At 43.0% G+C, this 27,791-nt stretch overlaps 1 protein-coding gene across 1 annotated transcript in view; it reads left to right on the forward strand.

The window, feature by feature from the left end:
* pcdh15b (protocadherin-related 15b) overlaps positions 1–27,791 on the forward strand; it is a 785,155-nt gene that overhangs the window by 252,609 nt on the left and 504,755 nt on the right. The window contains exons 8-9 of the mRNA XM_063072091.1: positions 13,017–13,125; positions 13,329–13,441. Of these exons, the coding sequence (XP_062928161.1) occupies positions 13,017–13,125; positions 13,329–13,441 (222 nt within the window). The remainder of the gene's footprint in view (positions 1–13,016; positions 13,126–13,328; positions 13,442–27,791) is intronic.

Consider the following 27,791-nt stretch of genomic DNA (forward strand, 5'->3'; position numbering starts at 1 on the left):
TAACCAGATCATTACACACACAAGATGCTGGATGAACTCAGCAGGTTAAACGGCATCTATGAAACGGAGTAAAGAGGTGTCATTTTGGGCCAGAACTGCTGGGTGCCTCCAGCATTTTGTGTATGTTACTCTGGATTAACAAAATCTGTAGATTTTTTTTTGTACTTAGATTTTTATCAATTTATTATTTTCATTATTTTCACCTGAGAACTATAAACCCAAACATATAAATCCAAAACAAAAAGCAGATACTGGAAATATTCAGCAGGTCATATAGTAAATGAGGAAACAGAAACAGTGAACAATTGAGTCCAAGGCTTTTTTAAGCTGAATTATTAACCCTGTTCCTTCTTTTTATAGATGCTATCTGATCTGTTGAGTGTTTTCAACACTTTCTATTTCTTATACGGTGGGTTCAGATTAATTGGGCCGTCAGTTAATCAGGGCAGTCGTTTATTTGGGACAGCTCTTAACAAAACAAAAAATATGTCGTGAAAGTAGCTGGGAATTCCTTTCTTTATTTGGAAAATTATGCCGCTTAATTGGGCAGGTGACTATTGCCAAACAGTTTCTAACTCATGTCAGTCATGTGCATTTGCATGGCCGTTAGATACTACCTCATTCTTAGAGCGTTCAGTTTTTAAATAACGTCAGTTGCATCTGTTTGTGTTCGAAAAGCAGTGATTATTGTTACAGATAGTTGGCGAGAAATAAGCAATAGACAATTTGGAACAGTTTTGTTCTCTGCAGATTCATACATTCAGAGATGCCAGAAATGGCCAGGAGTGACAATGAAATGATTTCACTACCTCAACAAGTTAGGAATTACGAAGATAGCGACAGTTATCTTGAATGTTACACTAGAAATGAAGATTTGGAGGATGCATTCGTCTAAAGCTTTGTATTAATTTAGTCCATTATCTACAACAGATATCTATGTTGATTTTGTTCATTTCAAAATCAGTCGAAAGTACACGGAAGATGAATTCCTCCGTTGATAACTATTAGGAACTAATACACAGTTTCATAGTACTGTGAAGGTATTGGTCGTGTTCTAATTCGTTCTGCATTTAAGTATATAAATTGTTACATAGACAGTAGTTTGCCTTTTTATATTTTTAACTATTTCCATGAAATTTTGGCCCTATGTGCCTATGTGTCCCAATCAATTGAATCCATTGTATTTAGAATGAAATCTGGATGTATTTGCATTGAGTAGTCAAAATCTCATGATTTCCATGTTAATATATAAAAATAGGCATAACTGAGTCGCAGTTTCATCTCTTATAAACAGTGTAAACGTCTGTCATCTTCAACTAAGCTGTAAGTTTGCATGCTGCAGGTATCTTTTGCCAAGCGAGTCATAACTTTAATATAAAAAGCTCATAACTCTGCATTAATGGGATTGATATTCAGTTTTTTATTGAGATGAAGAGTGCCTTTCATTATCTAGCCAAAAAAATCCTAATCTTTGAGCAGAAAGATATTAAACATGACCAACCTCAAAAGTTAAAAAAGTGAATCATGGTAAGGAATTCAAGTGAAATTCAATTACTATTAAAACTACTTACAATATGAACCACTCAAGTTGCAAATCAGAGTACAATGGTTTGATTGATCATTTTTAGCAAGAAGATTTGATATTAAACCCTGAACGATGTGATAGTAAGACACCATTTCTTTGGCAATTACTCTTCGTGTCATACTTCCAAGGAAAGCATTTATGGAGCATTGATGACAGAGGAAAGATTGTAACAGAAAGGCTCTAGGGATGATGTGTGGCATGTTATGGAAGAATATAATAGAATAAATGGAAGTATGAATTCATCTGCAGAAGAAAAGAGGTGAAAAAAATCAACTAATGTAGTGTAACGGTGTGCTACACACAGTGCCAGAATAACCACACGGAGTCGGTGAGCTGGAGTTGCGATAAAGAGATTTATTCAAACTTCGCGGCCTGCTTTAAAGCCTTCCCGTTCCCGCCCTCCTTGGAGCGGGACTGCTGTGGGGAATGCATATTCCCAGACCCTTTCCGTGCGCGGGATTTTCCCCCTGCTGGTGAAGATGGCCTGGCGCCCTTTTTGGTGCCGGCCCTCTGCCTGTGCGCGCTGTTTCGTGAGCCGGTTCGTGGGTGCTAGAAAATGGGTCGCCACATAACCCCCCCCCCAGAACCAGCGATACCTCCCCCAGTGTCCACAGTCTGGATCGGCCTCTGTTTGGGGGGTCTGCCCCTGCACCGTGGTGCCTGAGCCTGGACCGGCTGCGCCAAGTCCACATGGGCCGGTTTGAGTCGGTCCACCGTGAAAACCTTCTCTCTCTCCCCCCAATGTCCAGCACGAATGTAGACCCGTTGTTCCTGGTCACCTTAAACAGCCCCTCGTAGGGCCGCTGTAGCGGTGCCCGGTGTCCACCCCGTCGTACAAAACGAAACTTACAGTTCTGCAGGTCTTTGGGTACGCAGGTCGGGCTATGTCCGTGCTGTGAAGTGGGTATGGGGGCCAGGTTACCGAGCGTTTCCCGTAGTCTGTCCAGGACTGCTGTGGGTTCTTCCTCTTGCCCCTTTGGGGCTGGTATGAACTCTCCTGGGACGACGAGGGGTGCGCTGTACACCAACTCGGCCGACGAGGTGTGCAGATCTTCCTTGGGCGCCATGCGGATTCCGAGCAGGACCCAGGGAAGCTCGTCCACCCAGTTAGGCCCTTCCAGGCGGGCCATGAGAGCCGACTTCAGGTGACGGTGGAAATGCTCCACTAGTCCATTCGACTGTGCGTGGTAGGCAGTTGTGTGGTGTAGCTGCGATCCTAAAAGGCTGGCCATAGCTGACCACAGGCTGGAGGTGAACTGGGCACCCCTATTGGAGGTAATGTGGGCTGGTACCCCGAAGCGGGCTACCCAGGTTGCGATCAGTGCTCGGGCACAGGATTCGGAGGTGGTGTCAGTGAGCGGGACTGCCTCTGGCCATCTGGTGAACCGGTCTATCATAGTTAGGAGGTACTGCGCTCCTCGTGACACTGGCAGGGGCCCCACGATATCCACAAGGATGTGGTCGAATCTCCGGCGGGTGGGTTCGAACTGCTGCGTCGGAGCCTTGGTGTACCGTTGCACCTTGGCCGTTTGGCACTGCATGCACGTTTTGGCCCATTCACTAACACGTTTACGCAGCCCATGCCACACGAACCTGCTGGCGACCAGCTGGACGGTTGTCCTGATGGAGGGGTGCGCTAAGTTGTGAATAGATTCGAAAACCCGCCGGCACCAGGCTGCTGGGACAACAGGGCGGGGTTGGCCAGTAGCTACGTCACATAGTAGGGTCCTCTCATCTGGGCCTACGGGGAGGTCTTGGAGCTGGAAACCGGAGACTGCAGTCCTGTAACTGGGGATCTCAGCGTCTGCCTGCTGTGCCTCTGCCAGCGCTGTATAGTCCACCCCCTGGGACAGGGCCTGTATGGTAGGTCTGGATAGTGCGTCCGCCACAACGTTGTCCTTTCCAGAGACATACCGGATGTCCGTCGTGTACTGGGAGATGTAGGACAGATGTCGCTGCTAGCGGGACGTCCAGGGGTCGGACTCCTTCGTGAATGCAAAGGTAAGCGGTTTGTGGTCTGTAAACACGGTGAAGGGCCTACCTTCTAAGAAGTACCTGAAATGCCGGATTGCCAGGTATAGTGCCAATGACTCCCGGTCGAAAGCACTGTATTTGAGTTCGGGTGGTCGTAGGTGTTTGCTGAAGAACGCCAGGGGTTGCCAGCGACCTTCGATGAGTTGTTCCAGCACTCCACCGACTGCTGTGTTGGATGCGTCCACCGTGAGGGCAGTAGGAAAGTCTGTTCTGGGGTGCACTAGCATCGCGGCGTTTGCCAAGGCTTTTTTGGTTTTAACGAAAGCGGCTGCGGCTTCTTCGTCCCAGGTAACGTCCTTGCCCTTACCCGACATCAGAGTGAACAGGGGGCGCATGGTTCGGGCTGCTGAGGGGAGGAAACGGTGGTAGAAATTCACCATACCCACAAATTCCTGCAGGCCTTTGATTGTGTTGGGTCGGGGAAAGTGGCGGACCGCGTCTTCCTTGGCGGGCAGAGGGGTTGCCCCGTCTTTAGTAATCCTGTGGCCCAGGAAGTCGATGGTGTCGAGTCTGAACTGGCATTTGGCCGAGTTGATTGTAAGGCCGAATTCACTCAGGCGGGAGTAGAGCTGGCGGAGGTGGGACAGATGCTCTTGACGACTACTGCTGGCTATGAGGATGTCGTCCAAATAGATGAATGCAAAGTCCAGGTCGCGTCCCACCGCGTCCATTAGCCGCTGGAACGTCTGTGCGGCATTCTTTAGACCAAACGGCATTCGGAGAAATTCGAAAAGTCCAAACGGGGTGATGAGTGCTGTTTTGGGGATGTCGTCTGGATGTACCGGGATTTGATGGTATCCCCGGATGAGGTCTACCTTGGAAAAGATCCTTGCGCCATGCAGGTTTGCTGCAAAGTCTTGAATGTGCGGCACAGGGTAGCCGTCTGGCGTTGTAGCCTCGTTCAGTCTGCGGTAGTCACCGCATGGTCTCCAGCCCCCCCCCCCCCGTTGCCTTGGGCACCATGTGCAGCGGGGAGGCCCATGGGCTGTCGGACCGTCGTATGATCCCCAATTCCTCCATCTTCTTGAACTCCTCCTTCGCCAGTCGGAGCTTGTCCGGGGGAAGCCTTCGAGCACGGGCGTGGAGGGGTGGTCCCTGGGTCGGGATGTGGTGCTGTACTCCGTGTCTGGGCATGGCTGCCGTGAATTGCGGTGTCAGTACTGATGGGAAATCTGCCTGGACCCTGGTGAATTCATCGTTGGACAGCGTGATGGAGTCCAGGTGTGGGGCTGGCAACTTTGCTTCACCCAGGGAGAGCGTTTGAAAAGTCTTGGCGTGGACTAGTCGCTTCCCTTGCAGGTCGACCAGCAGGCTGTGGGCTGGCAGAAAATCCGCCCCCAGGAGTTGTTGGGCCACGGCGGCCAGTGTGAAGTCCCACGTGAACCGGCTGGAGCTGAACTGTAGCCGCATCGTGCGGGTGCCGTCAGCTGGTATTGTGCTGCCATTTGCGGCCCTCAGGGTGGGTCTGGGTTCTCTGTTGCAGGCGTCGTAACTCGTTGGAGGTAAAACGCTGATCTCTGCTCCGGTGTCGACCAAAAATCGGCGTCCCGACTACTTGTCCCAGACGTACAGGAGGCTGTCCTGATGGCCAGCTACCATAGCGATCGGCGGCGGCTGGGCCTTGGCGTTTCCCGGGAATTTGCAGGGTGCTCTACAGCGGTGGGCCTCTGTGCCCCACCGCTGGTGGTAGAAGCACCATTGTTCGTTGGGCTCTGCTGCCGGGCCCGGTCTGGTCTGTTGTTGGGCACGCGGCTTGGTGATCTGTGCGACGGATACCCCTATCTCCTTCTTGGCATTCCACAACACATCTGCTCGGGCCGCCACCTCCCGGGGGTTGCTGAAATCTGCGTCGGACAGCAGCAGGTGTATGTCCTCGGGCAGTTGCTCTAGGAATGCCTGCTCAAACATGAGGCAGGGTTTGTGTCCTTCAGCCAGGGCCAGCATCTCGTTCATTAATGCCGACGGCGGCCTGTCTCCCAAACCATCCAGGTGCATTAAGCGGCGTGCTCGTTCACGCCATGAGAGTCTAAAAGTCCTTATGAGCAGGGCTTTGAATGCTGTGTATTTGCCGTTCTCCGGGGGTGACTGCATAAACTCCTCAACTTGTGCAGCAGTCTCTTGGTCGCGAGAGCTCAGCACGTAGTAGTAGCGAGTGGACTCTGAGGTTATCTGCCGAATGTGGAATTGTGCTTCTGCCTGTTCAAACCACAGACGGCATCTCAGTGGCCAAAAGCTTGGCAGTTGTAACAAAACTGCGTGAACAGATGCGGTGTCGGTCATCTCTGGCCCAAATATCGTTTGGGCCGTCGGGGTCACCCAATGTAGGGAGGGGTATGCTACACACAGCGCTAGAATAACCAACACGTAGTCGGTGAGTTGGAGTTGCGATAAAGAGATTTATTCAAATTTCGCGGCCTGCTTTAAAGCCTTCCCGTTCCTGCCCTCCCTGGGGCGGTACTGCTGTGGGGAATGCATATTCCCAGACCCTTTCTGCGCATGGGATTTTCCCCCTGCTGGTGAAGATGGCCTGGCGCCCTTTTTGGGGCCGGCCCTCTGCCTGCGCACGCTGTTTCGTGAGCCGGTTCATGGGTGCTAGAAAATGGGTCACAACAGTAGGGCCATATTGAAATATACGTAAATTGTGTAGTAGTCTTTAGGTCTGTTTTTTGATGATTTCAGAATTAAAATCAGAATCAAATTTATTATCACTGGCATGTGTTGTGAAATTTGTTAACTTAGCAGCAGCAGTTCAATGCAATACATAACATAGAAGAAAAAATCATAAATAAATTAGTAAATCAATTATACTATACGTATATTGAACAGATTAAAAAATGTGCAAAAAACCAAAAATAATATATATTTAAAAAGTGAGGTAGTGTTCAAGGGTTCAATATCCATTTAGGAATCGGATGGCAGAGGGGAAGAAGCTGTTCCTGAATTGCTGAGTGTGTGCCTTCAAGCTTCTGTACCTCCTACTTGATGGTAACAGTGAGAAAAGGGCATGTCCTGGGTGCTGGAAGTCCTTAATAATGGACACTGCCTTTCTGAGACATCACTCCTTGAAGATATCCTGGGTACTTTGTGGACTAGTACCCAAGAAGGAGCTGACTAAATTTACAACCCTCTTCTTTCGGTCCTATGCAGTAGTCCCCACATCCCACCCCCCCCCGCCCCGCCATACCAGACAGCAGTGATGCAGCCTGTCAGCATGCTCTCCAAGGTACATCTATAGAAGTTTTTGAGTGAATTTGTTGACATACCAAATCTCTTCAAACGCCTAATGAACTATGGTCCTGTCTTGCCTTCTTTATAACTGTTTTGATATGTTGGGACCAGGTTAGGTCCTCGGAGATTTTGACACGCAGGAACTTGAAAATGCTCACTCTCTCCACTTCTGATCCCTCTATGAGAATTGGTATGTGTTCCTTTAACTTACACTTCCTGAAGTCCACCATCAGCTCTTTCATCTTACTGACGCTGAGTGCCAGGTTGTTGCTGCGACACAATGGTTGTATCATCAGTAAATTTATCGATGGTATTTGAGCTACGCTTAAACACACAGTAATGGGTATAGGGAAGTAGAGCAGTGGGCTAAGCACACACTCCTGAGGTGCATCAGTGTTGATCGTCAGCAAGGAGGAGATGTTATCACCAATCCGCATAGATTGTGGTCTTCCGGTTAGGAAGTCGAGGATCCAATTGCATAGGGAGGTACAGAGGCTCAGGTTCTGCAACTTCACAATCAGGATTGAGGGAATGATGGTATTAAATGTTGAGCTATAGTTGATGAACAGCAGACTGACATACTGTAGGTGTTTGTGTTGTTCAGGTGGTCTAAAGCCATGTGACGAGCCATTGAGATTGCATCTGCATTGACCTATTGTGGCAATAGGCAAATTGCAATGGGTTCAGGTCCTTGCTGAGGCAGAAGTTCAGTCTAGTCATGACCAACCTCTCAAAACATTTCATCACTGTGGATGTGAGTGCTACCGGGCACTAGTCATTAAGGCAGTTCACATTCTTCTTAGGTACTGGTATAATTGTTGCCTTTTTGAAGCAAGTAGGAACTTCTACCCATAGCAGTGGTGAGAGATTGAAAATGTTCTTGAATACTCCCACCAGTTGGTTGGCACAGGTTTTCAGAGCCTTGCCAGGTACTCCATTGGGACCTTCTGCTTTGCAAAGATTCACTCTTTTTAAAGACAGCTTAATATTGGTCTCTGAGTCAGAGATCACAGGGTCATCAGGTGCAGCAGGGGTCTTCACAACTGTAGTTATATTCTCCCTTTCAAAGCGACATAAAAGGTGTTGAGTTCAAATGGTAGTGAAGTATCACCGTCATTCATGCTATTGAGTTTCACTTTATAGGAAGTAATGCCTTGCAAACCCTGCCACAGTTGCCATACATCCGATGTCACCTCCAGCGTCATTCGAAATTGTGTCTTTGCCCTTGAAGTAGCCCTCCACAAATCATACCTGGTTTTCTGGTACAGTCCTGGGTCACCAGACTTGAATGAAATACATCAGATTTATATTGCTCTGTGCGAGGAGTGGCACCCCACACAGACTTCCAATCTGCGCCTTGTAAGGCATGAAAATGCCTGATACAGGCCTCTCATGGGCTGAGACAACGTTCCCCTAAATTTCTCTAATGTGCTTAGAGAATAAAGGCGGATATTTTTCATGCATGATAGCAATGTGCAATCTCTGTTCGAATAACTGAGGTTTCAATAGGGACATTTAATGTCAGAGAAATGTATACAATATACCTCCTGAAATTATTTTTCTTTGCAAACATACATGAAAACAGAGGAGTGTCCAAAGAATGAATGACGGTTAAATGTTAGAACCCCAACCCCTCCCCTCAGCTCCCCCCTCCCTCACACAAGCAGCAGCAAGGCAACGACCCCCCCCCGCCCTCTCCTACCAACAAAAAGGAATCAGTGCCCTCCACCGAGCACTCAAGTATTCCGCAAAGACACAGACTTGCAGTACCCCAAAGACGACTCATTCACCTGGCTCTGTCTCTCCTTAATTAAGGGGAAAGAAGGTGTCCCCGATTCATAGCGAGAGGGGAGACATAACAAACTGCTCACTGATTTATGATGTTAAAAGTCTGTTGCATTGGTTTTTCCGAGCTCTGCACCCAGAGAGTCGGCCCGGAAAGGCTCAGGTCTCTGCACACACAACCCCCGGCAGTTAAGCCGTTGCTCCCAATGTTCTCCCGTGATGTCTCAGTCAGGGGCACCGACCTAGAATCAGTCTGACTCCAGAGCCATGAAAATCCGGCACATTGAAGAAACGCTATTCTTCCAGGCTGCCTCCTTGGGAAATCAAAAAGCGGCCAGTTGTGAGGGCCTGAGAGCGGGTCCTATTCCCACAAAGCACCGAAAGCAGAGTGTAACTCCAGGTCAGGGTCTTCAAAAGAACCTTGAAAAGGTAAAAAAGAGATATCAAAGATAAAATTAAAGCTGTTTCCGAAGATGCAAGCAAAGGAAGGCACCATTTAGCGCCATCATAATATCAATATTCACTGCAGTTCCTTTAAAGTAGAAATGTAATTTTGGTTTTCCCATTAATCAGAATGCTTAACTAAGAAAAGGTGATGCCTGTTGTTTAAAATTTGACAGTGTAATTGTCTAATTATTATTTTTGCCTCCCTTGTCAAGCCAAGAGAAATGAGACAGACAGTGGATTCCTGATTCATTGAGACACTAACACTCCCCTTGGTCAGTATCTTCAGGTCATCTGCAGGAGGATGCATTGCTGGAACACGATGACATCCCATTGAACACTGTTATCCAAATCCATGGTCGCTACTGTTTGACTTTGTGTGCTACTAAACTGAACTAAGTGGCTTCCCTCACTACAGTGGATCTTCCCCTCCAGATAATACATTCATAATGTTTGGATCCATGAATGTATAAATGAGTCGTTACTTCCTGGATGGAAAAGGTAGCCTCTAGGCCCTACACAAAGCTCTGTGTCAGGCTGGCATCCACAGTGTCATTGCTCTTGGACAAGATTTCCCTCAAACCCAGCAGTGCCCCTAGAATTATGTTGTCTCTAATACAGTTTTTGTTCTTGGGTGCCTTCTGAAAATTCTCACCTGGGTCCTCTGCAACTTTATCCACTACGAAGTCTGCATCTGAGCTATCATTAGCTCAACCCTTACTGTAGAGCCAAGTATATGGGCAACCATCATCTGAATTGTTCTTTATAATATCTGTAAAGCATCCCAGTATCTGGTAGCTGAATCTATTAAACCAGATAATGAGGTGAATTGTGTTGGGTGCTTTTAGAACACCTCTTTAAATTTCAAAAACAAAATGTATTCAAGGAATATTTTCAAGGAATACAAAACATGGTTTTCTTTGCATTCAAAGTGTCATCCAGTCTCTTCATTCATAATGTTGGAAGTCTACACATGGTGATATCATCAAGTTAATACATACTGTGTACAAAACATGAACACAACTCAAATGGCCTCTTTGAACAATATAGCCCTCAAGTATCTGTAGGTCTATCACACAGGACCCTGTCCCTCAGTGTCTGGTAGCAGCAGCACCTTAGGTTGCTATGCTTCCTCACAGAGACTTTGCATTGGCTACAGCAAGCTTCACTCCGTCCCTTAGCATGTACTCCTGAAATGTCCCCGACAGCACCATTCATCAACAAACATATCATTGGAGCAACACACATATTCTTCTTTTAAATTCATTGATATAAAATGCAAATAGCAACAGGGCTGATCCCTATGTCACCCCAATTAGTAACTGAGAATCAACTAATTCTCTCTCCTTGACAATATATTATCTTATCTCTGAATCCTTATGTTAGCACACAAAAAGTTGTTATTAAAGATATCCAGTGCAATATTGTATTTAAAATAGAATACATCCATTGGTTTCCTTCCTAACCAAGACCCATCAGCTATAATGATTATTTCCTCAAAACCACCTTATTGTTTTTTTTACAAGATTTTTTTTATTAAACATATTCATTCTGTACATTGATAGGATTTTTGAGATGGTTTTCTATTATATCCTTAATAGTGTATTCAGATGATATTCATACATCTGCAGTTTCTTATTTTCTTTGTTTTTTCCCTTTAACTAACAGTGTTAGGTATAATTCTTTAGAACCCACTGGGACCATTCCACAACCTGGTCATTTCTGAAAATCCATAACCTCTGCAGCCACCAATTCCACAAGACATAGGAGCAGAATTAGGCCATTTAGCCCATTGAGTCTGCTCCACCATTCAATCATGGCTGATTTATTATCCCTCTCGACCCTATTCCCCTGGCCTTGTCCATGTAACCTTTGATGCCCCTATTAATCAAGAACCTATCAACCTCTGATTTAAATATAACCAATGACTTGGCATCCACAGCTCTCTATGGCAATTAATTCTACAGATTCACCACTCCCTAGCTAAAGAGATTTCTCTTCACCTCTGTTTGAAAAGGGTGTCCATTTATTCTGAGGTTGTGCCCCCCCCCACTATTGGAAAATCCACTCCACATCCACTCTATCTAGGCCTTTCAATATTCAATAGTTTTCAGTGAGATACCCCCTCATCCTTCTAAATACCCAGAGCCATCAAATGCTCCTCATGCAGTTGTTGACCCTTTCATTCTCTGGATCATTCTCATGAACCTCCTCTCGACCCTCTCCAGTGCCAGCATGTAATTTCTTAGCTGTGGCCCAAAACAACTCACAATATTCCAAGTGTGATCTGACCAATGTGTTATAAAGCCTCAGCCTCAGAAGGATAGAAATTAACTTGGTTCAAGGGGACCTGGTGATTTTTAGTTTCCTTATCTCTCCAATAATTTCTCTTTGCTATTTATTTTTCCTGCTTCTCATTTGACTTCTATTTCATCCATGTTTTGTCTTTTCTGGTTTGAAGATAGTTGCAAATTTGTTTATTAACTCAGCCCATTTCTCATTATCCATATTACAGTTCCTCCTGCCTTTTTCCGAAAGACTTAGAATTACTTTTCCTATACTTGCAGAAACTCTGAACTTTTTTTTAATATATTCTCAATGTGACAGCTGTACATTGGTGAGAGGCCTTGTCTAGGTTTGGCAACCATTTCCAGAGCAACTCTCTTTCATCCTGTCAGACCTCAACTCTCCTACACTACCAGGGTGAGGTTAAATGCAAATTGGAAGAACAACACCTCATATTTTGCCCGGATAGTCTGTAACCTACTGTTAAAACTATGAATTTTCAAATTTCAGATAAACCACATCCCCTGTTTGTCTTTTTCTTTCTCCTCCTTCTCTGAACTCCCCACCTCCAACTAGTTCCATTATCCCATCATCCTTGCCTTATGTGGTTCCACTTACTACCTTCCCTGCTTCTCAGTTTCCAGCACCTGCTGTCACTTGTGTTTCTACTTATCACCTTCCAGCCCCTGTCTCTACCACTATCCTCCCTTCCCACCTGGCTCCATCTGTCCCTGTCTTTTTCTTCCTGTTCTACCTATCATCAATTGCCAGGGTCTCACAAATCCACCATCTTCCTGTTCCATGTAGCTCCATCTGCCCACCAACCCTCTCCTAACTTAATTCTACCTATTACCTAGAACCCCTGCCTCACCCTCCCCTCTCACTTTTATTCTGGCTACCTCCACACTATACCTTGAGCCTCTGTCTTCACAGATGCTGCCTGACTCACTGAGTTCCTCCAACTTTTTGCCGGTTTTATCTGGTCTCCTTCTATCTGGTCATCTTTTATTGGTTTCTAAACCACCCAATTATTAGCCTTGACAGCAGAATAAAATACTTTTTTTCTTAATCTAATACCATTCTTGACCTCTTCAGTTAGTTGCTGAGCTAATGTACTTTTTGTTTTGTAACTGTATATACTCCTGAGGTGAAATGTAAAATGTAGCTTTAATATTTCGGTATTGAATATTTACAATATTTTCAGAATGAGGATCAGTGACATATGTCGTGAAATTTTATAATTTAGTATCCTAATTTATGTTTATCCATTTTCTTCTTTTTACCTTTTACAGGTGTACTGAGTTTTCATCTTAAATATTCTTGTATTCCTTTGTGATCACTTTTCCCCAGCGTGGCTGTAACGGTCATAGAATCAAGCTGACTAATCTATACTTTTATGTTGTACGTAGGGTTAAATGCTTCATATCACAATAAACCATCCAATAAAAAGACTGGTAAATCTCTTTGACTATAGTTGAAGGTCACAAATTGTCCTTTGAATAGCATTCTACAAATTGCAGCAAATGATGCTTTGATGAAAGGTTTACTCTTCAGACGTCAGGAAAAACACAGTCATGCTAATACATGCAAGAAAAAGCAGAATGTTTGTATTGAATATGGCTTATTCAAGTAACACTAATTTGTTTTCTTTCAGGCAAGGATAAACCCAGTGAATGTGACACCCCGGATTTTAGCTGTTGATCAGGACATGAATATTAAACCAACTGATGATCGACCAGGGATTGTCTACAGCATTCTCGTTGGTTGGTAACTGAAAAATACCTTGTTATTTGTCTTGCAAAGATTTATTAACTGATTTTATAATTGTATGTAATGAGCTGCCATGTCAAAGTTTAAGCTGAATCATTCCATTCTGTTGGATAAGTTATTTCCTTTGATTGACAGTAGTGCTGTGCCAATCATTTTGAAGAAAATAATCATACAAGATTGTCCTGTTTTGTTTAAGGTACACCTGAGGATTATGCTAAGTACTTCCATCTGAATAATATCACCGCAGAGCTTTATCTCCTCCGACCAATAAATAGGGATTTTCATCAGAAATTTGATTTGGTTATTAAGGTAAATTCTAATTAATTGTTTTGTGTCAAGTGTTCCATTGAATACAGAGTATTCTTGGAAAGTGGTCTAAAATGCTTATGAGTTTTATCTATAGCAACATGAAACATTCATCTCAGCAGAAAATGGAAACTACACAAAAGTAAATGTAATGCATTATAAAAGTGTGCCATATTTAATCTTAACAGTTGTGATTTATCTCTTTATTCTCTTTGTTTAAATTTTCTTCATTATTTAAATATTCAAAGGAGTTGGTGGAGTGACATTGTCTATCCCTTGGTTTGTTGTAACAATGTAATTTGTATTTAAATGAGAGTAGATTTTTTGGCAGTTTATGATCAAAATAAGCAAATACTTTGAAGGGCAGTTTAAACTGAGAGCTACGCAGCTGAGCACTGCTTTGGTTAGAGGGATCTAAGCTCATTGCCACTGATGCTAATGGTATTGTTTGATCAAATATGATCAGGCAGGAGTTCTCTGTCCAGTATTAGTTCACAGGCTTTGAGGATTGGACTGCTATAAGGCTTTGTCCCGCGTTACAGGACAGCAGTAACTGAGTTATAAACTAATATACCCTACTTGAGGTGTTGAAATTACTAAGGACAGAATTGAAAGAGATTTAGTACCCTTAACTAGACACAACATGTAAGATACCCAAATCTGGCAAAGCAATAATCAATAATGTTATTAGAGTATCAAACTACAAAGCTAAATGAATGGCATATAAGTCAGAAAATGTGATTGATCTGTACAGTATGCATATACTCAATACCATCTTCATTTCAGCTGTCAGTGGGTCAGGGATGTACTCAAGTAAAGCGAAGTGTTACAAACCTGAGTTGCAGTATGAAGAAATGAGTAATGCACACAATATGATAGAGGAACTCAGCAGGTCAGGCAATGTCCATGGAGAGGAATGAACAGTTGACCTTGACTATTTATTCCTCTCCATAGATGTTGCCTAACCTGCTGAGTTCCTCCTGCATTTTGTGTGTGTTACTCTGGATTTCCAGAATCTGCAGAATAAACTTGTGTTTATGAGGAAATGAAATCTTTCATAATAGCTTTAAGGTTTCTCCACAGCCTCTGTCACAGGATCAGTCTGGGTGCTAATCTTTTTCAGAAGATTTGCTTCTTGTAATTATTCTTAAATCTGTTTTTAGCCGTGAACTCCTAATCTTAATTTAAATTTAATTTAAGCAACTGCACCAGATGTACTTTCGTTCTACGTAGTATCATTTAATTTAGCTGGTCCTTCTAAAATTTCCATAAGACCATAAGACAAAGGAGCAAAAGTCGGCCATTTGGCCCATCGAGTCTGCTCCGCCATTTTATCATGAGCTGATCCATTCTCCCATTTAGTCCCACTCCCCCGCCTTCTCACCATAACCTTTGATGCCCTGGCTATTCAGATGCTAATCAATCTTTGCCTTAAATACACCCAATGACTTGGCCTCCACTGCCGCCCGTGGCAACAAGATTCAATTTCCTGAGCACTCTGTTTCTCTGAAACTAAAGGGCACTGTCTTCGTGCATGTAAATCCAGAATGCTTTTGTGTTCCTTACTGATAGAACATTGTGAAACATTTATTTTGTAAACTGGCTGGAATTGTACAAACGGTTGTACGTATTAAGCATGATGTGATTAGACTGTTTTCTAATGCTAAATTTCAGTTTCTATGAAGTTGCTCACCAGACATTACTGAAAACATTATCATCACTCCCAGATGTTTCACTTCCCCTCACTAATCTGGTACAGCTCAACTCATTGGGCAAATGAGGTTACAATCAATACTCACTCATGGAGCTACAAGGATTTAAATACAGAATTAGCAACTATGTGAGGATTGCAATGCAGACAAGGTAGTCGTCTTATGCTGCCTGCTGATTTGAGTGATTTCTGAGTCTTTCCAGAGCTAACTTTGCTGTTAATTAGCTGGATGCATCAGTAGGAGTCTGATTTCGTGTGTGGCCAGCTCCAGTTAAATCTGAGCTGCATTGCTTCAGGCTAGTCTGTTCATTCTACAGGGAAGATTCATTTCAGCTGGACTAGATGCTGGCAGCCAGGCAGGATGTGGGAAACATTCATGGATGGCACCACATGAGAGGGCATGCCTTTCAGTTATTGTACTGGAGGCCCTGGCAGTGGGAAGATAAGTGCAAAAGATGGCCGGCAGCTGTTATAGGCCACATAGGTGTTCAGGGAATGTACGTGAGTAGTTAATTTTAAGAGTAAAGAATGGCTTAATTTAATGTTAAATTTGACTTAGAATGTTTGTTTTAGTTCTGCACAGTGTCCAAGCAGATTTGATGTTCAGTAGCAGTGGGTTGGAAAGATGGGGATGATTGGTGACTATGGATTTAGGGCAGTTTTTAAATGTAGCTCCCAGAGTGTTCCTCATGGATAGTCCATGCATTCATTCTTGTCTTCCTCTTCCTCCTTATGCTCTTGGGTATGAAGCCCTCCTGCTTCTGTTCCAAACCTACTTACCCAGGTAGCTTTTGATAAGGGACGTTGCCTCTTCTTGCAAGCTACTGCACCCTGCAAATGACCACAATAGCATTCAAGAGCTGCAAGGTGATGTTGCAGCTCTATAAAACTCTGGTTAGATCACATTTAAAATATTGTGTTCAGCTGTGGCTGCTTCATTATAGGAAGGATGTAGAAGCTTTAGAAAGGGTAGGGCAGATTTACAAGCATGCTGCCTGGTTTAGGGAGCACCTCTTATGAAGAAAACTTAAGTGACCTAGGGCTTTTCTCATTGGAGATAAGGAGAATAAGAGGAGACAAGAGAAAATCTGCACATACTGGAAATCTAAGTAACACACACAAAATGCTGGAGGAACTCAACAGGCCAGGCAGCATCTATGGAAAAGAGTACAGCTGATGTTTCTGGCTGAGACCCTTCAGCAGGAATGGAGATAAAAAAAAGATGAGTCAGAGTAAAACATGGGGGGAGGAGAGAGAGACACAAGGTGATAGGTGAAACTGGGAGTGGGCAGGGGTGAAGTAATGAGTTGGGAAATGGATTGGTGAAAGAGATACAGGGCTAGAAAAGGGGGAATCTAATAGGAGAGGACAGAAGACCATGGAAGAAAGAAAAAGGGGATAGGAGCACCAGAGGGAGGTGATGGGCAGGCAAGGGGATAGGTGCGAGATGGAAATGGGAATGGGGAATAGAAAAGGAGGCATATGGATGATAAGAGAATGGATGGCTATGTAGGGGGAGGGATTAGATTGATCTTAGAATGGGTTGGAGAGTCAGTAGAGCATGATGGGTTGAAGATCCTGTAACATGCTGTATGTTCTATGTTCTATATTGGCCACTTGGCATTATATTTTTAAACTGCTACATAACTAAGTAAGTGCTGGATGCATTGCAAAATAAAAATGATTTAAGAGTTATGCTAATTTCTTAAAACAGTAACAGTGGCATTACTTCTCTGATTTTTGTTTAAATTAAAGCAAAAATAGCAAAAGAACCGCTTGGAGATGTGTGTTCTTATACTTGTGACACAGCCATATATAGTCACTACCTGACAAAAGTTTCAGAAGTCTGCACCAAGATATTTCATTTACCTTGAGTTGATTGCTGTTTAAATGCAAGTACAATCAACAAATTTTGCTCTTATTGTCAAGGGTTAGTGTTGCTTATGCTGTCTAGTCAATAAGTATTTCTCAATTCCTTTTCAGGTATCTGCCACCAACATAACCTTTTACTTTTCTAACTATGCGTGTTGCCTAATAAAATTAACCAGAAAATGTATTTCTTTTATATACATAAAACATAATTTTGTAGCTTGTATGTAGCATAGTAGATATTTTGGGACATAATTAAATATTAAATTTTGGGAGATAATTAAATTTTAAATTATGCTATTAATTATTTATTTGCTTTCTCGTCATTTATTTTTAGCACTTCGTTGCATGATATACATTGGAAAGCTGTTAATTGTGTTAGATTGAAATCTGTGGAATTGGCATTGCCCTCTGGAAAGCACAATTGTTTATAAAGCTAGTATGATTATAGGATGGAAGAGCATTTAATAAGATCATGGCTGATCTAGTTTTAGCTGCAGCTCCACTTTCCTACTTCTCATTTATAATGCATGACTCCCCTGTGAGTCAAACGTCCATCTATTTTAGGCTTGAATGTATTCAGTGACTTAACCTCAATGCTCTCTGCAGTGGAGGCCCAAAGATTCATGATCCTCTGAGCAAAGAAATTTTCGCTCTTCTGTCTTAAATGGATCTTCTAAAACCATGCTCCGTCATTCTAACCCACTTACTATCTTACTATCTCTTCTTTCAGTTAGTCCTGACGAAGGGTCTCAGCCCAAAACGTCGACTGTACTTCTTCCTATAGATGCTGTCTGGCCTGCTGCGTTCCACCAGCATTTTGTGTGTGTTGCTCCCCTCATTCTAGATTACACCACAGTGGAATTATCTTTTCCACATCTACCTTGTTAAGCCTTTATATTTTTCCATAAATGATAATGGATTGAAGTCTGTCTTGTAAGTGCTTATGGATTGTGTATTAATTCATCATATCAAAGTCACTTTAATAAAGGCAATACTGCATTTGAGGGGCAAATTTTGTGTGGGAGAACTGAGTTAATTTGCAGCATATTTCAAATGCTCTTGCACCACTTGTTTTCTTTCTGAGGTAAATGTAAAATAAACAAATGTATAATTTGATGAAAAGCAGAGGAGATCTTGTGTTCCAGTTAATAGTTATGATTGAGCAAACATCCTTGGTGTTAACTCACTCATGTTTGAGAGCTTGCAGTGTATAAATTTGTTATGATGTTCCTGCATTGGAATTCACATGGCAAATTAGTCTGTAGAACTCTTTGGGACATCATGAAATCATGAAAGAGGCAGTGCAAGTTCAAAATACTTCCACATGGTTCAGATGGTTCCATTTAATATCAGATAATGTATATATTATACAACCTCAAATTTTTGCTCTTCGAAGACATCCACGAAAAACAGAAGAGTACCCCCTCCCAGGAACAAGCAGCAGCAAAGCATCAATCCTCCCCCTTCCCCACTTATTTCAGCAAAAAGCATCAGTATCCACCACCCACCAAGCAAGCAATAGCAAAGCCCCCAAAAGAGACCATGATCAAAAACTAATCATTCCCAATGACAAATTTGACATGCCACAGGCTCTCGCTCTCGCTCTCTCTCTCTCTCTCTCTCTCCCCCTCTCTCTCTCTCTCTCCCCCCCTCTCTCTCCCTCTCCTCTCTCTCTCTCTCTCTCTCTGTCTCTGTCTCTCTCTCTCTCTCTCTCTCTCTCTTCTCTCCCCCCCCCCAATAAAGCGGCTGAAACGTGCCACATAACAAGTGGGGAGACTAACAAAGCAAAACCAACTCACTGATTCCAGTGTTTAAATCTGCCACATCACATTCTTTTTCCTGGTTTCTCTGACTTGAGAATTGGCAGCAAACTCTCCCCCACCATCAGGAGAAAGAGAGAGCAAGCAATCTGAGCGAGTACAGAATTGATCCTCCGTTTGTGATGCTCCATTTTCTCCTACGACGCTTCACTTGGCGACATTGGCATGGAATCAACTCATCCGCAGGACAACAGAGCCACAAAACCCTGAAGGTACGCACGTCGTCCAGGCTGCATCTTTGGGATATCGAAAAATGTCCAGTCATTGAGGCCCAGATCGGGAATCAGCACAGTAAAGAACTGCTGTTTGAGTGCAGATGTAGATCAAGGAGTCTGACAGGACACCGTCCACCTTGAAAAGGAAAAAAAGAGAAATTGAAGGAAGAAATTAAACTGTTTTCGCAGATGAGCTAGCAGAAGGTGCCCTCTGGCACTATCATAGCTCATTATCACTGAGGTTTTTGACGTTTTAGAGTACAATATAGAAGCAATTTGAGGCATACTATCCAAAAAGGATCATATATACTTAACCAGAACACAAATAGAACTCCTCTGCTCCTTACTAAATTGTGAATTTGTTTATTTTACGTTTACCACGGAAGGCAAGCAACAAGAGGTGCAAGATCATTTGGGTATATGGTTTCCAAAGCACTCTAAGACTGATAGTTCATTTATCCTTTCAGAACGTAATGGAAATGAATTGTCTGACAATATGATAAATTAATATTCTCCATGGATGTAATAAGTATTTTCTTTCATGTATTCCCTCATTCCTTTGAAACCATCCATGGATCCTTTGTACTTTAACACTGAATCTGATATGGAAATGACTAACTAAAGCCCAAAAAATATTTCCTTCTGACCTGCCAGCCTTGTCTTTCTGCCCTACCTATTGCAACTTGCACATTCTTTTATCCACGTTCTCACTCTAACTGTTCACATTCATCCACTGACCATTCATCCTGTCCATGGCTTAAACCCTTGGTCACCCCCACTTTGACAGTATCCAGGACGTACCCTCTCCCTCACTTCCCTGCAGTTTAACAAGCTTTTGTTTACTGCTTTTGATGAAGGGCCTTCAACCTGAAACATTACCTCTGTTTCTCTTCCCACTGCTGGGACCCGCCCAACTGAAGAGTTGTAAATAAGTAGGAGAAGCCATAGGTACCACGTTATTTCTGCACTGATGGAATATGGCCCGTCTATGATTCTAGATGGTCTCATCAGCATCCAGCCATTTTCTTCTGTTTTTTTTGTTTAAAACAACAAAATCTACTTGACAGCTTGATTGGTAACTGATTTCTGGTCATAATGGAACCAGTGCAGTGTGATCTGTGAAACTGAGCAGATGATTTGAATGTCGGACACTATGAGAAACAATCCAGGAAATCAATATATGTTCAGTGCATTTCGGAAAAAGCTTTTATAAAAGTAGAAAATATTTTTTTCGTCTCATTCCACCATTGTAACACCACCCTATAATTAGGGATGCAAGTTTCCTTGTAATCAATTATTGACTGATCTATATGGCTTATGACCACTGCAATGCCTACAGTTAAGCTTAGTTGCATCTCTGGTTTCCTGCAGTCTGTCACCAGAGTATTCCCTGGGGCATATTACTGGAGTATTCACTGCTGTTTATCACCGGTGTTCTCTGCAACCTTTCACTGGGATGTTGCCTGTGTTCTATCACTGGTGGCTGGAATGTTCACTGAAGTTTCTGCATTAATCTGTTATACAATACCACCCTCAGGAAATAAAACCCACAATGAGGCCTTGAAAAATACGGTTGACTACCCATATCTAGTGGTTGCTTCTGAGTGAAGGCAGCCATTGATGATGGAATTCAGTATTGTTACCAGTGAACCAAGGTAGCCTTTAGCCATCTGAGGAAAAGAGTGCTTCAGTGTTAAATCCACTGTTATGTTCATGACCTGTTGATCACTGCCACCCCCATGCTCATCCGAGACATGGGCTACGTACAGAGGATGACTCAAAGCACTAGGTGAGTACCATCAAGTCTTACTTACTTAAGACCATCACCCCTACAGGGGCATAGGTCGCCGACAGCAGCTCACCAGATCCCCCTGCCCTGGGCCAGTCTTTCAAGTTGTTCCCGGGTGTAGCTCATCTTTGAAAATCCTTCCTGTCCCAGGGATGAGGCCTTTGTAGCTTCTGTTGGCATTTCTATAGCTCTGGCTTTTTATGGGATAGCATTGCCAGCTCCATACCCAGCCCTCCTCCTTTTGCAGTTGGGCTTGGAACTGTCCATGGCAGAGCTAGCATCAAGTCTGCCTTTGCAAAATTCTACAAATAAGCATACTCTCCAAAGTCAATATAGAACATAGAACAGTACTGCACAGTACTTTGGCCCACGATATTGTGCCGAACCAGATAGTAATGAAATGGTCAAAACAAATCCTTTCTGCCTACGTACACAATGCCCATATCCTTTCATTTTTATCACATCCATGTGTTTATCTAAATGTCTGTTAAAAATCTGTAATGTACTATCTGTCCAGGCACCCACCAATTTCTGTGTAAAAACATCTCCTTTGAACTTACCCTCTCTCACCTTAAGTGCATGCCCTCTAGTATTGGACGTTTCAACCCTGAGATAAAGATATTGTCTGTCTACCCTCTCTATGGTTCTCACAATCTTATAAACCTCTATCAGATCTCCCCTCAGCCCCCAATGCTTCAAGGAAAACATCCCAAGTTTGTCAAAACTCTCATTATAGCACATACCCCCAAATCCAGGCAGCATTCTGGTGAATCTCTTCTGCACCCTCTCCAAAGCCTTGACATATAATGGGGCAACTAGAAGAATATGCAGTACTCCAGGTGTAACCCAACTAGACTTTTATAAAGCTGCAACATAACTTCCTGTATTGGGGTATCTGCTGTATTGAGTCCCTAGCCACATTCTGTATTGACTGCATTGAGTAGACCACACTGTTTCCAAGGCACATATTGGACTCCTGAAAATACATTCCACTTTTGAGCTCTGTTGCAAGATGAGATTGTTAAGTGGACATGCAAAATGATCTAAAAATCTTCTCAAATTTTCTTTGTAAAATGCAACATCCCCACATTTTGATAAGAATCCCTGGCCCATGAGTAATGAAGGAACATAGGGGATGGCACTGTACATTTGTTGGGAGTGTATGCAAAGCCACCATGAGCAGCAGAAGGAACATACCACCTCATTATTTTTGTGGCCTGGGGAAAATACACATGCAGGACAACAAATATCTTTTCGGGTCTTAAATTCCTTTATCTGTTTTAGATGATTTATTGCAGAAAGAGGGTATCAAAATAAAAACGACAAATCAAATTAAAACAGTTCCCGTCATTACAATCTCAGTTTAACTTCAGACCATATCCTTGCTACGTATGCAGTATGAAAATAACTAAAACAAAATATACAGAACCAATACGGTAGTGGCAAATCTAAAAAAAATACAAACAATGTTAGAATCCTACCAGCCCTGTACTGTACCTTATATACAACATCAAAAATATGAATAAGTGCATCTCATCTCAACTAAGAGATATACTTACATTTGGAACACACGTGCTTAACTTCCAAACACATGTAGTCTAGACCTTCAATGAGTTCTCCTTGCTCACGCTACATGAACAGAGATTAACACATTCACATTACTCTGTTATACTCAAATTCGATCATGAAACAATAAAGAAAGACAAATAAACTTTTACAATATATTGCCTTATAGTTGAATTGCTGAAAAAAACTAACTTAGTAGGCCAATTAAGGAACTTCGCAATCACGCTATCCAGCGCTGATCAATTTACTCAAGAAAATCTAAAGCATCCATGTGTAAAACATGTCAAATTACTGATATTCTAGATTTACAAACAAGTATAAATGAATTTACATGGATATTATCAAATATTATTCACCTTTCCTCACAAAACCTGGGAAAAGCATTCGAACGTCGTCCTTTCTAGAATGTGGCAGCTCTTCGTGCTACTCCACCCATGCAAAATGACATCACCGTTTTCTCTTAAAGGCACAGGCAACTATGTAGCATTACCAAGGTGAATATATAAATGCACTTTAACAATAAAAAAATGGATATTCAACGGTCATCTGGTTACATTCTCCCTTGCATACCAGTAAGTGTCCTTGATTACACACTCACTGCAACCTCTTTAACTGCTTCTCTAAATAGAACTGAACTTAGACTAGCCAGTATCTGTGACACTACTGCAGAACTTATGGAGGCCACATCTAAAACTGACCTTGGTTCATGATGTGGGTTAGAGTGCTGTCCAGCATTTACTCTTTTGCTCCTGCGGAGTGCTACAACAGGAAGACTACCAACATCTGACCCTGTATCAGCTGTCACAGGCGCTATGGTCTCAGTTCCAGAAGTTTTGCTGTGAAGGCTAGAGTTGTGATTATGTACACCCTGTTCACATCTTGTCCCAATATCACACCATTCTCTGAATCCTCAGAATCTGATTCCTGTCCCAGGGAAGGTCTACCCTGAATTACAGGAGCTTGCAGTCTCCTTTGAGGAACTGGGGTGGGAACGTTCTCACAGGGCCTGATGTCTACCCTATTTGCCCTCTTGATAGGCCCTCCCTCCAAAGGTTCCACAGTATATGTGTTGTCTAGCACCTCTACCACCTTGTAGACAGTTGATTTCCAAGCACCTGGATCTTATTACAACCTCATAGTCTGTCCCTGAGGTAAACTAATGCATTTACGTCAATCTGGGGACAATGAATTTTATCTTCCTATAAGACAATGCGTTCTGCAGTATTCTGTTCAGAACATTCTTTTGCTCAGGCATGAGCATCACTCAGTCGTTTCTGGTGTATGGCTAACCAGTCATATTTCCTGACCAGAGACTGTCCTTGCCCCAGCAGAGCATCCACTGGCAAGTGGGGATCACTGAACAGTAGGTAATAAGGGGAATATCCGGTGGTTGCGTGAGGCGCTGTTTTTCTTTTCTGGAGGCAACATATGCAACAGATCATGCATCGTCCTGTTGAAACGCTCCCACTGAGCATTGCCAGTAGGATGATGGGGTGTAGTACGACTTTTCTTTACCCCATACAGTTTGCAAAGCTCAGTTATGATCTCACTTTCGAAGTTACGGCCTCGGGCAGAATGCAAACTCTCAGGAACACCATATTTCATAAACCATTTTCTCAAGACCACCTTTGCTGTGGTATCTGCCTTTTGATCCTGAGTTGGGAAGGCTTGAGTAAATTTTGTAAAAATGTCTGTGACTACTAAAACATTCTTACGCCCATCAGCTGCCGGCTCAAGCACAGTGAAATCTACAGCGACAACTTCGAGCGGCCTAGAAGCAAGAAATGATTTCATGGGGGGGTGGATCTTAGGGTGTGGCATTTTAATTAAAACACAATGCGAACGATTTTTGATCCACTGTGCCACATCCTCGTGCAAGCCCACCCAAAAACATCTGCTTCTCAACAAGTGCAGAGTACGCTCAATGCCTTGATGGCCCATAGAGTCACATACATACCCTCACACTTTATTCCTTAAGCTGGTAGGTAGCAGAAACTGATAACACTCCCCGTGCTTCTCATCCTCAGCTACAAGATACAGTAACCCTTTATGCTCCCTGATCCTGTTCGAATGCTTTAACAATAAAAAAATGGATATTCAAAGGTCACCTGGTTACATTAAATACCCACTTACCAGTTGTATCAGGCACTTCTTGCCCCATTTGTGGTGGAGTCAACAGATCCTACCTTGGTCCAACCAGTTATTTCATGGTCCTACAAGTGGAAGTATGTCATTCTGAAGCCCAAATGATCAAGGTGGGGGAAGAATGTGGAATGTTTCCTGTAGCTTATCATTGAAATGTTCTTCACAGCCTATCTCTGGATTGTTCCCCATAGACTATCACTGGAGTTTTTCTAGTAACTTATTAGTGTGCTTCTCACAGCTTGTTCATGGTGTGTTCACCATAGCCAATCAGCAGGGTGTTCAATGCAGCTTATCACTGGAGTCTCACCTGAAGTGCTTCGCTGACATGTTCCCATCAACCTCTTGGTGTGTTCTCTGCAGCCAATCATCAGAGTGTTCCTCACAGCCTATCATCGGATTGTTCCCTACAACCAATCAGTGATTGGTCTCTGCAGCCAGTCTGCAGAGAGATACTGTGGCCTGTCTCTGAAGTGGTCCTCATTGCCTATCACCAGAGTCATTTTTGAAACGTATCGCTAAAGTGTTTCCTATCCATGTGCCCTGGTGTCTGCTGAACAGGAATTTTTGCAGCTCAGTATGAGAGTTGAGGGACAGGTGACAAGAAGCCATTCTGAATATTCTGAACATCAGAATACTATTATGCTGGAAGTCTGATCAAAAAACACAATGTGCTGGAAACACTCAGCAGTGTAGGCAACATCTACGATCAGACAAAGCAGAATTTTTGTTTCGCATCACTGACCCTTCATCAGACCTGAATACTCTCTCCAACTAGATGTTTTGTGTCTACTCATCTGGAGAAAAACTCTCTGGTTGTCTTTCATTGAATTTGACTTATGTGTTGATTCACAACTTTTCACATCTCAGGATATCCCAGAGGGCTTCACAGCCAGTTAATTTACTTTGTGCAACACACATCAAAGTTGCTGGTGAACGCAGCAGGCCAAGCAGCATCTATAGGAAGAGGCGCAGTCGACGTTTCAGGCCGAGACATAGTCCTGACGAAGGGTCTCGGCCTGAAACGTCGACTGCGCCTCTTCCTATAGATGCTGCTTGGCCTGCTGCGTTCACCAGCAACTTTGATGTGTGTTGCTTGAATTTCCAGCATCTGCAGAATTCCTGTTGTTTTAATTTACTTTGTTATGGTTTTGTCAATGTTTTCATGCAGAGCAATTGGTAGATTCAGCACAGTGAACTCATATTGACACCCAATTAACTGCCAGGTTTTTTTTGTTCTGTTGGCATTAAGTGTACGAGTCGGGCACCAGGCAAACTCATTCAGAATGCAAGTGTGATCTTTTATATTATTTTTCCCTCTAATAATATATTGTTTAGGGTTTTTTCCCCCACTGCCATGATGGAGGCACCGCTGTTGCATGATTCTCTAATGAACAGACAGATGAATCTGGAAGTAGGTGGATTTGAATATTAGTTGGAACTGAGATGTGAAGAGGTAGCTTTAAGGCACCAACACTGTAGTTACTGGGACATCTGATAGTGAATTTTATCTTTCTCGATTATGTCTTTTAATGCATAAAAGACATATAGACAGACATATATTGCAGAGCAAACCTCTGTCACAACAGGGATATCCTCCACAGAGAATAAGCACAAGAATAGAAATGGTAATGTTTGGAGTGAGCTGAATATAAAATGTAGAAACTGTCACAGAGGTAATGTTTCCTGCATTGACAAACATGTTTTCATAGTGTCTAAGAGTTGATGCTTTTATAGTGACAAAATTATTGTTGCAAGGTCAACTGATATTTTTGAAACTGTGGAGCTATTTCACAATTACTATGAAAATGCACTTTGTACCATTGTGTACATTGTACCATTTAGCTCTGTATAATTGTTAAATATGTAGTTTTTCCTCTTAAAGCTACTCTTTGGCTGTGTATTAATGATTTGAGCAGATAGTCTGGATTGATACTCCAGAGTAGTGCTGAGAGGTGTCATGTCAAACCACAGCTCTCTCCACATGGTGAACTAGGAGCTCTTTGGGTCAATGAGCACAGAGGTGGTGAACAGGATTTCACTTGGACTAGGATCTAAGTATTGTTCCTGATTAACTGGACTCTGACAACTCAGACTTGTTCCTCAACCACATTTTATTTATCTATACACAGGGAGCCAGGATGGCACCTGTCACCAACTGCTCTGAAGTTTACGAAGAAATGCCATTTTTATACAGAAATGGACCAGTCGTATACAAATATCGATCCAATATAAACTTTATGCACTTCTCAACATGCAATCACATTAATTGTGTATTTAAGTACCAGTCATAATACATATTTCAGATGTTAATAAGAAATGAAATATATGTATTAAAGGCCAACAATACCTCAGAATTAGTAAAATAACTAAGTAAGTGTTGCCTTAGAATTCATTGTTTTTCTTTATCTTGTCTTGGTATGCTTGGTAACCTTGTTTCCCAGGCTCGAACAAAAGGCTGTACAAAGCAGAGTTAGGTTTTCAAGAGCCACGATCAGCCTGGGTGACTGCACTATGTCTGCACACTGTCTCATGTCAGCTTGCCATCTTGACTCTTGCCTTACTGAATTTCCACAGATAGAATTAGCTGTGCAAAGTGTCTGCGCTCCATTCTGTTAGCACACCCTTTTTACCCTTTCAACTGCAACTTCCACGAGAGCACTGGAGATTTCAATGAGCTTAGTTGATTGACGGTGAGAAGTTCGAGCCAGCCCAGGATAGTTGAATTGGGAAAAGGCATGACTGAGGATTTCAGCTGCAGCTGCATTAAAGAGCGATAGGGTAAGGTATTTTTGTGGTGGAACCGGGTAGAGCAGAACTGTGTTTGGAAGTTTGATTCAAATCAAAGAGGCTGCTGAAATTTATTTTTAATGAGATACAGTGCAAAGTAGGCCCTTCTGGCCCTTTGCATGTCCTCACAACCCCCAATTTAACCCTAGCCTAATCACAGGACAATTTACAGTGACAATTAACTTACCACCCAGTACATCTTTGGTCTATGGGAGGAAACTGAATAACCCAGAGGAAACCCAGGCAGTCACGGGGAGAATGTACAAACTCCTTACAGACAGCGGCAGGAGGTTGTGAGCAGTCTGGCTCCACTTGAGACAACGTTCAGGAAGTCTGCGAGATGAAGACTTTCTTCAGAGATCTTGACAAAGTCTTGAGCTTGCGAAAAACCGACATAATTTCTTTTCTTTCTTAGTAAAACCCTTGGCATCTGTAGCCTTTGTTGAAA

Source organism: Mobula hypostoma, chromosome 19, assembly GCF_963921235.1.
Source record: "Mobula hypostoma chromosome 19, sMobHyp1.1, whole genome shotgun sequence".
Taxonomy (NCBI): Eukaryota; Metazoa; Chordata; class Chondrichthyes; order Myliobatiformes; family Myliobatidae; genus Mobula; species Mobula hypostoma.